General features: G+C 43.8%; 1 protein-coding gene across 1 annotated transcript in view; it reads left to right on the plus strand.

The window, feature by feature from the left end:
* The window catches only part of LANCL2 (LanC like glutathione S-transferase 2), a 71633-nt gene extending 56992 nt beyond the window's left edge, over positions 1–14641 (plus strand). The window contains exons 7-9 of the mRNA XM_017856537.1: positions 5929–6105; positions 8939–9011; positions 12109–14641. Coding sequence (XP_017712026.1) covers positions 5929–6105; positions 8939–9011; positions 12109–12203 — 345 coding nt within the window. The 3' untranslated portion in view covers positions 12204–14641. The remainder of the gene's footprint in view (positions 1–5928; positions 6106–8938; positions 9012–12108) is intronic.
* The last annotated feature ends 625 nt before the right edge of the window (positions 14642–15266 follow it).

A 15266-nucleotide genomic window follows, 5' to 3' on the forward strand; every position in this document is an offset into this window, starting at 1 on the left:
GGTTAGGATCTATAGTATAATATTGAATAGAAGTGGTCAGAGTGGACATCTTTGCTTTATTCACAGTGATAGAAAAAAACTTTAAATATTTCCCTATCAAGTGTACTTTTAACTGTTTTTCTTAGATGCCTTTTATCAGATTGAAGAAGTTTCCTTTTATTACTGGGTATCATGAAGGGGTGTTGAATTTTGTCATTTTTTCCCCTGGATTTATTCAAATGCTCCTATGGTTTTCCTCTTTTGTTTTATTAATATGGTGATTTTACATTGATTGGTTTTTAAAAGTTGAGTCGACCTTGCATTCCTAGTATAAACCTCACTTGGACATGATTTTTATCCTTTTCTTTTATTAATATTCGTAGATTTGGTTTGCTAATATTTAAAGATTTTATGTCTCTATTAGTGCATATTTTCTTTTCTATAAAATCTTTGTTTTATTAGGAATAGGGTATCAGGATTATGATTTTCTTCTTTTCTTTTAAAACTTCCTTCTATGGGTCTGGTCCCAGTGGCTCACTCCTATAATTCCAGCAATTTTGGAGGCCAAGGTGGAGGATAGCTTGAGGCCACAAGTTCAAGACCAACCTGGGCAACATAGACCTCATCTCTACAAAAAATCCAAAATTATCTGGCCATGGTGGTGCCACTGCACTGTAGCCTAGGCGACAGAGTAAGACCCTGTCATTAAAAACATAAAAAATAAAAAATAAATAAAATTTATTTCTATGGACTTTAGATTTAGTTTGCTGTTTTCTAACTTTTTAAAGTGGAATCTTAGATTTTGTACCTTTCTTTTTTTCTAATACAAGCATTTAAAGCTTTACATTTTCCTCTAAGCACTATTTTAGCTCCATTCCCAAATATTTTATGTCTTGTTTTCATTTTCATTTAGTTTTAGATATTCCCTAATTACCCTTATGATTTCTCTTTTGATTCATGGGTTATTTAGAAGTGGGTTATATATTTTTCAGATATTTGAGAATTGTATAGATATTTTCATTGATTTCTGATTTAATTCCATTGTTACAAAACATATTATGTACGATTTAACATTTTAAAATTTACTTAGATGTATTTTATGGCTCAGTATTTAGTCTGTCTTGATGAATGTCCCACGTGCACTTGCATGGAATGTGTATTCTCTAGTTGTCAGGCATAGTGTGCTAGAAATGTCAGTTAGGCCAATGGTTGGATGTATTGTTCAGATCTTCAATTACAGAGATCAGTGAACTTCCTGTAATGACCCGGACAGTAAATATATTAGGCTTGCGGTCCATGTAATCTCTGCAACCACTCAGTTCTATCATTGTAGCACAAAAGCAGCCACAGCCAGTGTGTGAATGAACCATCATGACCACACTCCAGGGAACTTCGTTTACAGATCAGACTATGTGGGCTTGTAGTGTGCTGACCCTCACAAATTTGTCTTCCATATTTGTTTCAGCTGTTTGTTTACTCAGTCAGGGGAGGAGGAGTTTTACAGTCTCCCAGCTGTTTATTTTCTTCTCTTTAATTTTTTTACTGTTTGCTTCATGCATTTTGAGGCTCTGTCCTAATACATGTTTATGATGGTTATGTTTTCCTAATGAATTGACTCTTTTATCATCATGGAGTGTTCCTTTTATCTCTGGTAATATTCTTTGTCTTGAAATCTACTTTGTCTGATATTAATGCAGCTGCTCCAGCATTTTATAATTACTGTTTGCATAACACATATTTTTGCTTTCAGCCTGTGTGGGACTTGTGTTATAGCTAGTCTAATAATCCCAGTGTTTTAATTGGAATTAGTTCATATATATTTAATATAATTATTGATGCGGTTGGATTCAGCTCTGCCATTTAAAATTTTTTTTAATTACATTTTGTGTTTTCCTCCCTCTGTTTTTTCTTTCCTGCTTTTTTCTTTTTTCTTTTTTTTTTTTTAGGGAGGTAGAGAGATTAGTTGGAAATTTTTTAGGATTCTCTTTTAATTTTTCTGTTGACTCTTTTTTTTTTTGAGATGGAGTCTTGCTTTGTCACCCAGGCTGAAGTGCAGTGGTGAGATCTCAGCTCACCGCAACCTCCGCCTCCCAGGTTCAAGCGATTCTCCTGCCTCAGCCTCCTGAGTAGCTGGGACTACAGGCATGTGCCACCATGCCCAGCTGGCTAATTTTTGTATTTTTGGTAGAGATGGGATTTTACCGTGTTGGCCAGGCTGGTCTCAAACTCCTGACCTCAGGTAATCCGCCCGCCTCGGCCGTCCTAAGTGCTGGGATTACAGGTGTGAGCGCCACCGTGCCTGGGCCTCTGTTAACTCTTTAACTGTATCTATTTGCATTTTTTTTTACTAATGCTACAGGGGTTGCAATATATATCCTTAACTTTTCATAATGTCCTTAGAGTTAACACTGAGCCACTTCACATAAACTGTAAGAAACTCATAGGCAGGTGGTTCTGCTTACTCCAGAGCTTTGCACTCTTATCTGCCATATTTATAAAATCTACGAATGTTGTAAACCACTGATATAATGTTAGAATTTTTGCTTTATTTTAATTTAAAAAATTATTTTGAAGAGACAGGGTCCTCACTGTGTTGCCCAGGCTAGTCTCGAACTCCTGGGCTTAAGTGATCCTTCTGTTTCAGCCTCCTAAAGTGCTGGGATTACAGGTGTGAACTACCATGGCTGGCCAGAAATTTTGCTTTAAATAGCCCTGAATATTTTATTTTAATTGATACAAGCAAAAACGATAGTTTTGTTATTTATTTATGTATTGCCCATTTTTAGTGGTCTTTGTTTCTTCCTGAAGATCCTGATTTCTATCCGGTATTATTTCTTTCATTCATCCTGTAGAATTTTACTTAGCATAGGTTTGGTGACAACAAATTGATTTTCATTTGTCTTAAATTTGTTTTTATTTCACCTTTATTGTTAAATACATCTTTGCTGGATGGGGAATTCTAGGTTGACTTTTTTTCTTTTCGGTGCTCTAAAGGCATTGTTCCATCATCGTCCACCTCTGTTGTTTCCAAGTCATTCTTTGCACTGTTCTCTTGTATGGAACGTGTGCTTTTTCTCTACAGGCTTTCACGGTTTCCTCTTAATTTTTGGTTTTTAATAGTTTAACTGTCACGCGCCTAGATGTATTTGTATTTATCGTGCTTAAGATCCTTTGAACTTGAACTTGTAAACGTGTATCTTTTAGTACACTGGGTGACTGGCCCCTCTTTTCCTACAGGTTCCTAAGGCTTTTGTTTTCTAGATTTCTTGTTCTTCTCTGTAATTAGGATTAGATGATTGCTATTTCCCTGTTTTTGTATTCACTCATGATTTCTTCTGTTGTGTCCAGCCTGCTCGTAAACCCACCCAGCGAGTTTTGTAATTTTACCTATTGATGTTTTTCTAGGTCCAGAATATCCCTTTGTTTCTGTCTTATTCTGCCTTTCTCTTCTGAGGGTTCACTGATGATGAGTATAGTTCCCTTTTCATCTTTGAAGATATTTCTAGTAACTGCCTAAAACCCTTGTCTCTATTTCTGACGTTTGAGTCGTCTTGGGATCCATCCGTTTTGTAGCATGGGCACACAGGCCCAGGTTGGGTGCTGCAGCTGGCCTGAAGTCACAGCCTGCCGTGGTGGAACAGGGACTCTAGCCCTGCATCTGACTGACTCCAGAGCCCTCGGGTTTTCCTTTGCATTGTGCTGTCTTTCTGCACTTTCTGTCCTGTACTGCCCAGGGAAACTTACCATTTTGGGGAGGTAATGTGGGTAAGTACATGCATTTTGTAGCCCATGTATGATTGCTGTAATACAATGTGGAGAAGATGAATCTGTGATTAAGTCCAGGAGCTCTTTTCTGTAGTTCTGAATTCTCGGATGTCTCGCTGTTAGAAGTAGCTGTTTGCTTAGAGCATGAGTGTATGTGGTGGCAGGAGGAGACATGGTAGGCTGCTGGTGCTGAGAAGCAGCAGTGCAGGCTGCATTGTGGGCATGGCTCTAGCAGCCTCAGCCTTGCAGGCGCAGGGACAGCATGAAGGAACCCTGTTCAGTTTTCCTGTGGACCCTCAGTCACCCGGGCTCCCACCCACAGGGGCAGCTCTGGCTCACTAATTTAGGGCTGTCCTCACTCTGTGTGATTTCAGGACACAACCTCTCAAACAATATCTTCTCACCCATTAGCTTTGACCAAATATTTCCTTAGGATGGGAAAACATGTTTTCCTTTACAGTTCATTTTCAGAGGCTTAAGATGCAAGTGACAGGATGAAGTATTTGTGCTGGCATGATACCATAGAAAGAGTAATGGTTAATCATAAATAAGAAATAGCTAGCACAGTGCCAGGCACTGTTCCAGGAGCTCCAAGGATGTGATCACATCTTAATCTTCATAGCAAGCCACTGAGGTGAAGGACGGTCATCCTTTTATAGTTGAGAAAACTGAGACATAGACTTTCAGTGACTTGGCCAAGGTCACACAGTTAAAGGGTGACAGTAGGGACTCAGCTCAGGCTGTCTGACCCCAGAGCCCACATCTTAGCTGCCTTTGTGATTGATAGAGGGGGTCCTGCTTCTGATTCCCTAACAGCCTAACGTTGGGAACATTTAATCTCCCTGGTGATTTGCTGTGCCTCTGTTTCCCGCTCTGCCCTCTGTAGACACTGATCGCAGTTTGTGCCTGGCCCCCCCACCTCCACCTTTTTCCTGCAACCTCAGAGCCCTTCTCGGCTGAGTGCCCAGCTAATCAGTCACAAGTAGAGAGACCTGACCTGCCACCCAAGTAGTGATGACCTTTGTGCCTCTGATCCATTGTCCAAAACCCATTTGCACTGGAGTGGGATGAGTTAGCAGGTAGGGATAACTAAGAACAGACTCTGAGGAAAGGATCAGGAAAACAGTATATGGCATGTGAGGAGAAAGAAGAAAATGTACAAGGGAATCTCAGGAGGTGAAAACCCACAGCTTCTTCTTGCCGTCTCTTGCCTTCACTGAGCCTGCCTGTCTCTGCAGCTGACCATATAAACAACTCAGGGAGGTGATGCTTCCTCCTGGACCCCAGAAAGCTGTGTGCCAGCTTCCTTGGGATGGGTGAAGATGGATCTTGCCAGCCTGGTGGGGCAGGGTCCTCGGGTGCTGTTAATGTGTGCTGACCAGTGTGTTGGACATTCTTGCCCTGCTAACATGGCCTCACTCTCTCGATTGCCTTCTACAAGAGCAGAAATTTTAGAGCTATGGGATGTACGTGCCAAGAAACAAGAAAAACATCTTACCAAAAAGATATGGCAGCTTTAATTTTAATTTTAAAGACTAAATTTTAGAATTATTTTAGTAAAACTGTGAAACAGAAGGAGGACAAAGGGAATAGGCTAGTGTGGGGGTCCCCAGCCCAGCCCCCAGGCTGTGAATTGGTACTGGTCTGTGGCCTGTGAGGGACCGGGCTGCACAGCAGGAGGTGAGTGGCAGCAAGCAAGCGAAGCTTCAACTGTGTTTGTAGTCACTGCCTATCACTCACATTACTGTCTGAGCTCTGCCACCTGTCAGATCAGCGGCCACGTTAGATTCTCGTAGGAGAGCGAACCGTATCATGAACTGCTTATGCGAGGGATCTAGGTTGCGTGCTCCTTATGAGAATCTCACTAATGCCTGATGATCTGAGGTGGAACAGTTTCATCCCAAAACCATCCCCAATTCCCCTTCCTGGCCATGGAAAAATGGTTCCACAAAACCAGTTCCTGGTGCCAGAAAGGTTGGAGACCACTGGGCTAATGGATTGAGATTGCAAGATTCTATGTATGGTGTTGCTGCTGTTTTTTTTGTGTTGTTTGTTTGTTTGTTTTTCACCCCCAGTTTCAGTTTTCGTAACATCATGCCATGTCCTAACCAGAAAGGGAAAGTATTTTGCCAGCTCGTCATTGAAACTGTCTTTTTAACACTGCTTTGTTTTTAATTTGCCAAGGTCTTTAAGGAGGAGAAGTACTTGAAAGAGGCCATGGAGTGTAGCGATGTGATTTGGCAGCGAGGTTTGCTGCGGAAGGGCTACGGGATCTGCCACGGGACTGCTGGCAACGGCTACTCCTTCCTGTCCCTTTACCGTCTCACGCAGGATAAGAAGTACCTCTACCGAGCCTGCAAGGTGAGGGTGGCTCTGTTGGAACTGCTTCCGAACAACCCCGAGTGTGCACAGAGTCCAGAAGTACAACTCTTGTTCCTTCTTTTAATCTGTTTCTCCCAACTCTGTAGCTTCCTCTTTTTCTTCTGACACAGCTTTGTCCGTGGCTTCTCTGGGCCACAGTGTCCCTGTCTATAGAATGGGGAACACAAATGTCAATGGCTTCTGAAGAATATGTGTCCTGGAGTCACTACCTGATGAGAATTACCACCTGTGCCATTAATTGGCTTTATGAGTTTGAATGTGTCTCTTCTTCAAGCCTCAGTTTCCTCATTTGTACAGATAGAAAAAAAATACTACCCACCTCCTAAGGATGTTGCAAGCAGAATTGAACTAATGTGCAGATCGTCTGTAATCATCCTGCCAGACCCTCCAGCGGCTCCCCATCGACTGTAGATGGAGCCTGCACTTTTCCGCCAGGTTGACAGAGCCCTGCGCACCTTAGCCCCCTCTGTGTCTCTGCCTAGTCTCCTCACCGTACCCTGCCCTGTAGCCTGCCGTAATACAGCCATGCCACCCTAAGAACGGAGTGTGTCACTCTTGTTTCCGCTGGACCTGTCGTTAACTCTTCCCTTCAGGAGCACTCTTCCTTCAGCATGTGGATGGTGGCTCCTTGCCATGCTGATCTGAACTGTGACATTCTAAGTAGGACCTTTGAGACCCCCAAGTGGATGATCACTCAGTTGCTCATTGTATGTTTTTGCGTGTTTCTTGAGTATGTAGGCTGATAGAACATAAGCTTCTTGATCTTGTTTGTCTGGGTCACTATTCTACACTAGTACTTGGAGCAGTGTATATCTCCGAGTAGAAACTCAGTAAACATGCACTGGACACGTGAAGATGAATGGCACAGAGCAAGACTCAGTAAATGTTTGCTAGTATTCTTATTATGTACACATTTCACAAAATGTAGTTGTGTGCACACAGAAAAAAGATTGGAAGAAAATACACTGAAGTGTGTACAGTGACCCTTGTTAGATGGAGGCATTGCGGCTGATGTGTTCTTTATACTTTTTGAATATCTGTTACTTTATGAAGCCTTTTCTCAACCCAAATGGAATGGGCCCCACCTTGTTGGTGCACCGGAAAATGCACACACATCTGTGGCTCCCCCACTGATGGAAGCATGCAGGAGGCTGTGGAATCAAAGAGGCAGGGCCCAATTTGGCATGGCAAGTCAGCAGAAGAAACTGCTGTTCCAAAGTCCCGAAGGTGTGAGCGCCCAGACACTATGGCTGGAGCATGGGGAATGGGGCAGAACAGGAGCCAGCAAGCGGGGAGCAGCCAGATTCCGCAGGCCTGGGCCAGCCTTGATGATGTGATGATGGTAGATGATTATGCAAATATGGGCAATGCAGGAGGGTTGAGAGGCCACCAGGTTTTAGAGATGAGGGGTTTTTCAGGTGGGCCAGGCAGGGGTGGCCTGCAGAGGTGGAATGCAGTTCTGATAAGGAGAATAGCCTGGGCAGAGCTGCAGAGCAGGAACCAGCTCAGTGTGTTCCTGACTCCATAAGCACTTCAGCCTTTGGGGTGCAAAGGGAAGGAAATGTGTGAGGAAAGGTGTGAGGAGGGAAAGGTGAAGTCAGACAGGTGGGTAGAGGCCAGAGAAAGTCCTTCCCCGTAGCCAGTAGTTCTCAACCTTGTACCACTGGGAAGCTTTCAAATAATGACCTCACTGTAGACCAGTTAAATGAGGAACCCCCAGAACTAATATTTTTCAAGCTCTCCCAGTAATTTTAGTAATCAGCTAGCATTGGATACCGGTTTGGAAGATGGGGGCTCATGGAAGGGTTTGCCATGTTCAGACTCCTCTTTTAGAAAGATCGCTGTGGTCCCAGTAGGAAGAATGAGGCGAGCTTGAGTTTCGCGGTTTAGCAATTAATGCAAGAAATGTTGAGTTATAAACCAAAGCATAGGTTGGGATAAAAAATGAGACATTTAGAAACACCTATGATGTAAAGCCCACAGAATTTAATGCATGTTTTTGAATGTGGAGAAGATGGAAATATCTGAATGTCTTTCTGTTGTCTGACTCGGAAAACTGGGTAGATGGGCCATCAAACAAGCTAAGAGTGAGCAGATTGGGAGGGTAAAAGCAGAGTGAGTTTCTTTTTATGTGTGCGAACTTGATACTCCTCATGTTTATTACTTATGATTCTTAGTGTACAAACGACCTTTCACATTATGTTAGCTTAGGCACAAAAGGGAAGTTTATTAAAACGATATGGAAATACCCATTGAAGAGGTCTAAGAGAAAAGGGTCAAGGAGCCCAGAGGAGAGCACAGGAAGGGCTGGGGCTGTGAAGGTGGAGAGGCTGCCAAACAGCAGCTGTGGAGGGGCTGCGGTGACAGGCGGCGCCCCGGGCAGGGCTGAAGCTGTTTCCCAGCTGGGGCCAGGGGAGCTGGCAGCTGCTGCTGAGGGCCGTTTTAGAGCCAGGGTTTTTTGTTCAGGATAGAACAGGCGTTTCGAGTTGCTTCTAGAATCGTCAGCTGAAGCGGCAGGAGGAAGGTGCCAGGGAGAACAGAGTGTCATTGAGCTGTTCAGTTTTCACCTCGGACTTCCCAGCAGCCGTAAGGCAGACCCCACTCTACAGCTGAGGCAGCCACAAGCAGAGGTGACAAGACTTGCTAGGCCTTGCCCCTGGAAGAGGGGGCACAGGAGCCCATGGAGCCCACACTGAATGCCCTACAGCTGGGGGTTCACTTCCCTAATTCCTGTGAAGACGTTGCATTCTCATTTATTGCCTTTTCACCAAGTAGAAACTCCAGTCTTAAAAAGAAATCCCTTTCTTTTCAGTTTGCAGAGTGGTGTCTAGATTACGGAGCACACGGGTGCCGCATTCCTGACAGACCCTATTCACTCTTTGAAGGTAAGAGTGAGAAAAATACTATGGTTTAAATGTTTGGGTGAAATTGGTTCTCCTGCCCCTGTGGACTGGCACTGTTCACATTTGACCTGGCTCAAGTAATACTTCCAAACTGTAAAATAAGTCAGCAAATTAGCTTATTGCTGAAAATTATGTTGAATTTCTTCACCTTACCTATATTTTTTGCTCCTGTGAATGTCTTCCAAGTGCTCTTAGGTTTTTTGTGAGGTGTCTCTGCAGACAGAACTGAAGGCTTGCTGTTAGCAATGGAAGAAATAGTTTACTCCTCTGTGTTTCATCTGTAATGTTGCGTACTTAATATTGGTGTATTCATGGGAAGCTTTACTAATTACTTAATATGTATTTAATATTATATAAAGAAGTATGAATAATTAATATTGGCAATTAGAAATATTGGTAATTAGAAAAAATAGCAAAAGTGAATATTGAAGGAAGTTCTGAAAAGAAGAGCACTTATAGGCAGTCAGTGAAAGCAGCAAGGATTCCAGAGTCCACCAAGGGCACAGAGGAGGAAAGACTGGAGCACAAACAGAGAAGCCCCACAAACAGGCCCGGATATTCATTAGATTTATATGTGGGTGTGGGCGTGTTTTCTGTTTGCTGATATTTTGGTAAAGGCTTTTGCATCTCTATTCATGAAGGGTACTGGCCTACAGTTTTCCTGTTTTGTGCTGTCTTTATCTGGTGTTGGTATCAGGGTCATACTGACCTAATAAACTGTGTTGAGAAGTATCTTCTTCTCTTCTGTTTTCTGGGACAGACTGTGTGTTAATTGGTGGAAGAATTGGTATTAATGTAATTTAAATGTTTAGTAGAATTCTCTAGTACAAACTTCTAGGTCTGGAGATTTATTTTTCTAGACTTTTAAAAGAAATTCAATTTTTGAAATAGTTATAGGGCTGTTCACGTTATCTATTTCATATTGGGTGAGCTGTCATAGTTTGTAATTTTGGGAAATCGGTTAATTGTGTACATGTGGCGAAATTCATATGTGTACCCTATTGGTAGTATCCCCTCATCATCCTCTGTCTGCATCGTCTGTAGTGGTATGTCCTGTTTTAGTTTTTATACTGGTAATATTTTTAAATCACTTTTTAGAAATATGAGCAGAGGCCGGGTGCGGTGGCTCAAGCCTGTAATCCCAGCACTTTGGGAGGCCGAGACAGGCGGATCACAAGGTCAGGAGATCGAGACCACCCTGGCTAATACGGTGAAACCCCGTCTCTACTAAAGAATACAAAAAACTAGCCGGGCGACGAGGCGGGCGCCTGTAGTCCCAGCTACTTGGGAGGCTGAGGCAGGAGAATGGCGTAAACCCGGGAGGCGGAGCTTGCAGTGAGCTGAGATCTGGCCACCGCACTCCAGCCTGGGCGACAGAGCCAGACTCCGTCTCAACACAAAAAAAAAAAAAAAAAAAAAGAAATATAAGCAGAAAATAGAGCATGTGTCACATCTTTTGTAGAAGATGATCTTTTTAATATTCAAAGAACTCATAAGGAAAAAGTATTTATTAGAATAAAAGTTTTAGTCCTTGATGTCATAAAAGTGCAATGCATTTGCATCAGATATAACAGAGTTAATGCCGGAACTCTAAATGGAGTTGATCTAGTCGATAATAGCACCTCCAGAACCCCAGTGGGTCAAAAGCTTTGGACCCTAAAGGTGGGAAATTCATAGGTCACCTCCTTCCCCTGTGCCTCGCCAGTGCCTGGCAGACAGAACTGTGGGGGACTCCCACCAAATTCCCGTCAGGGTGGAGGGATCATTAGTCCATGTGCCTAGCAACGCAGGCCATTGTGGCAAACTGGCTGGCTGGAAGAGCCACTGGGAGGGCTCCCTGGCACCTGGCACCTCTTCTGGAGGAGCTCACTCCTGCTGGAGCGCGCCACCCATTGGATCTGCTGCTCACACACCTGAGCAGGAAAGCTAGGCTCGTCCCTGCAGGGCCTGCTGTGGGGCCTCCTATGCTCGTTATGGGTCCCTGTTTACTTCTCATGGGCACTCCTAGGTCAGTGGTTTTCTGATTTTTTAAATAAGTTTCTGGAACCCTTTCTTTAAACAAACTTACAGAGAAGGCTGGGAACACCCCGGATGACCTTCAGTAGGAAAAATGGGGCAACGGTCTGCAATGTGCTGTTCAGCAGTATGACGGGGCCAACTATGAACATGCACAGAACATGAATGAACTGCAGGAACCCTGACAAAGGAACCAGATGCAAGGGCTATACACTGTGGCCATGCTCCTAAGAGTGCCAAAGCAGGCAGAAGTAATCCCTGGTGGACCAAGACCAGGCTGCCGGTTACCCCTGGCGGGGACCACAGGGACGGGAGGGACTGGAGAGGGGCACTTGGAACTTCTGGGGTGATGGAAATATTCCAGGTCTTAATCGGGTTTCTTTTGCACAGGTATATATGCATTTGACAAACCCTCAGAGAAGTACACTTTGGATTTGTGTGTTTCATTGTACGTGAATTTTATATCAAAAGAAAAACTGTAAACAAAAACCTAATAAGGGAGGAATTGTTCTGATTTGAGTGGGGACAGGAGACCTGGAGGCCTTGGTGGGCTACTAGCACCTTCCCCATCCCATACCCTTCCTATGCTGCTGTGAGTCTAGTTGAAAACCCGCTGCTTAATTACTGCAGTGATTTGGGGTGGGGATTTTGACCAAATTGAGATTTGTTAAAAATAACATTCTTCAAATATCAAGAAGATGTAAAAGCAACTTTGAGCATATACAGGTTCTAGAGGGGAAGCTCCATGTGTAGGAATATCGTAATTAGTAGCATCCATAAGTTCCATAGCGATTCTGTGATGTCACCTTAAAGTTTCAAGATATAAGATTAAAGCCCAATAACCAATTTTTAAAATATAAGACCGTGAGGAAAGCTGGTATTATTATATTACCTGCTGGGTGCTAAATATAAGGATATTTTTGTTTTTTAATGAAGTCATCTTTAGAGTCCTCAGCACCTTTCCCACATGCTTGCAGCCCCTGGTAAGGGAAATGATTAAAAGTCACTGTCTTAGACACTACCCTTGTGCCATTCCTAAGAGGCGGCTCATTTTACGTTGCAGGCATGGCTGGCGCTATTCACTTTCTCTCCGATGTCCTGGGACCAGAGACATCACGGTTTCCAGCATTTGAACTTGACTCTTCGAAGAGGGATTAAAAGGTGCAAAAAGACAACTAAAATACCCGTTTGGAACAAAAGCCACCAGATTGCTTAGTGCCTGACACAGAAACAACTGGGAATCCTGAAAGAGAAACAGACACCATCACAGGCCCCTCTGTTAGAGCATGAGTGATCGAAGCCATCCGTCAACATTAACGGCACCTTCATCAGTATAAACTATGACTTCTTCACATACAGATTCTCTGTAGTGTTTGCATGTTTCTTGGTGTTTGTTGTATCCAGGTGTAAGTTGTTTTAAATGGAAGGCCCTTCTATTCCTGGGGGCTCAGAGCTGACCACGCATGAATGTATGGCAGTGTCCACTTTTCTGTATAAAATGTATAAAGCGGGGTTTCTTCCATATTGACAAATGAGGGAACAGGTGATGTCTATCTGGTATATCAGAAAGATTATCTAGGGTCTGTCCTAGTGATAATACATTGTTAGCCTTTTTCTGTGGCACCTTCCAGATGAGTATGAGGGAACCACCACTCCAAGGACGGATAGGAGCAGCAGTTCCGCAGGGGCATGCTGGAATGGTTTGGGAGGGCACAGCTGAATGCTTCCTGTTTGGATTTTGCACTCACCTTCATATTTTAAAGAAGCCTCAGGGTGCATTACGGCTCCGTCAGGGCCCCATTCCCAGCAGAGCTTCAGGTGCTTTGTGTAGGGTCCAGGGCAGCTGGAGCTTTGAGGGTGAGACTTCTGGACCCAAAGGGAGCTTTCCCAAGAAGCCTTTGGTGGCCACACTGTAGGCAGCAGTGACTAAGCACTGGCAGTTCCAGAACATTTATCCAGGTGTATGTTACTAAAACAGGCTCCACCTCAGTTTATCAACGTTATAAGTTACTGTTCTAAGAAGAGTAAATACAGTTCCAGATGGGTTATTACAGATGAACAGAAAGTCACTCAGCTGGACTCATGTCCCTGCAATTAAACTTATTTCAACCTTTGGAAAGTTATCAAAGTCTAAATTTGGAATGAATGCATTTCATATTTTTTGTCTACTTTTGGGTGATAAGTACTAGCCCTCATTTATAGATATGAGAAACATAATGTTCTAACCAACATCATTATGGTATTTGTGTGACTTTTATTTAAAACAATGTGAGCAGTAATTTGGGTTAGCCTACCTTCATTCATTCTGTCACATAGATTTCAGTTTTTAGAAGGGTTTCTGTCATCATGGAACAGGTGGTCTGGGACTAAGGACTTCTCGTCTTGTGAGCTAAGGCTTGTGTCATGAAAGACAAGTGGACTCTCTTAACAGCCCAGTCCTCCTCTGCAGGGGGCAGCCTGAGCATTTCCCAGCCCCAGTGTCCACACCTCTCAGAAAGGAAAAAAAGAATGTCAGTTTAGGAGAAAAGCCTCCTTTTTACTTGTGTGATTATGTGTGGAGCTGGCACCCTAAATGTGTGACATTCAGCTTCTAAACGATGCCTGGAGAGTCTCTTTGCTGCAGACACCCTTGCTCCTGAGTCATGATTATTTTCTTTCATGTTAGATTGACGACTTCTGTGAATAGAACTGATCCTGATCCTATTTTACCTGACCTCCTGGACCCGCTGATGGGCTTTGCAGGCAGTCCAGCAGCCCACACCTGCAGGCAGGATGCTGTCATCAACGAGCTGAGGACAGCTGCTTTGCAGAAGACCTCACAGGATGTCCAATCACATCCAAATAGCATTGTTCCCATCCTCCCCACCCACCTCATCAAAACATAAGACATCACAGCACTCGGTAGAGGTCCTGCCTCCCTGTTTCCCAAGGGAAGCAAGTGGGCAACACAGTCAGCACGGTGCTCTCCAGGGCGGCCCTCTCAGAGGAGGAGGCAGCTGGTGCAGGCAGGCATCTGCAGAGCAGCCACAAAGGTGGCCTAGGATCCAGGTGTCTCCCCAGGTGAGTCCATCCACACACATGTTTGAAAAATACTGTTAGTCTTTCTAACAACTGAGGGAAAGATTTTAAAATCTGTGGAATAAAGGAGGAGATTTTATTTACAGATTTTTTAAAAAGCCACCTGGGTTGACACCTTCCTGCTTACCCACTAGATGTCAACAGAGGTGCTGTTCTGTGACTCTGCATTAACCCCTGCCTCATGTCTGTCACATGTGCAGTCTGTCACAGTCTGTCACAGCAGTGTGACAGTAATTCCAGCTCAGTCCCTGCAGGCAAAGGAGAAACGGGACTTACTTCACAGGACAGAGGATTGACAGAAGTCAGTTTAAGGGAAGTTTTTGAATCAGACTTCAGTACATCTCATTCATTTCTTGGATTTGTGTTCACAATTGTGTTCTCTAAAATGTGTCTGAATTTTAAAAATACGTACATACATAATGTCATTTTAAAATATGAAGGAAGGAATTTGATGTCCACAAAAAGTGTTTGAGGTTCTTTGGTTTTGTTAGTAAAAGCCAGTTCTGTGGTGTTGACCTGTGGAATCATCATTTCTCCGTGTTTGAGAGTGACATTGGTTAGGAGCAATGGCAACTGTTCCAAAGGTTGGATTCTTCACTTAAAAACGTGACAGTTGTGGCTGGGCCTGATTGCTCATGTCTGTAATCTCAGCACTTTGGGAGGCCGAGGTGGGCAGATCACGAGATCAAGAGATCGAGACCATCCTGGCCAACATGGTGAAACCCGTCTCTACTAAAAATATAAAAATTACCTGGGCATGGTGGCAGCCACTGTAGTCTCAGCTACTGGAGACGCTGAGGCAGGAGAATCACATGAACCCAGGAGGTGGAGGTTGGAGGTTGCACTGAGCTGAGATCACACCACTGCACTCCAGCCTGGAGACAGAATGAGACTCCATCTCAAAAAAACAAAAACAAAAAACAAAACAAAAGGCAGTTGCTTGCGTTACGATGTTCTAGTTGCAGGTCTCTTTTTCTTTCTTTCTTTTTTCAAGACTGAGTTTCGCTCTTGTTGCCCAGGCTGGAGTGCAATGGTGCGATCTTGGCTCGCTGCAGCCTCCACCTCCCAGGTTCAAGCGATTCTCCTGCCTCAGCTTCCCGAGTAGCTAGGATTACAGGTGCAAGCCACCATGCCTGGCTAATT

The sequence above is a fragment of the Rhinopithecus bieti genome, unplaced genomic scaffold, assembly GCF_001698545.2.
Source record: "Rhinopithecus bieti isolate Rb0 unplaced genomic scaffold, ASM169854v2 scaffold_44965, whole genome shotgun sequence".
NCBI classification, from domain to species: Eukaryota; Metazoa; Chordata; class Mammalia; order Primates; family Cercopithecidae; genus Rhinopithecus; species Rhinopithecus bieti.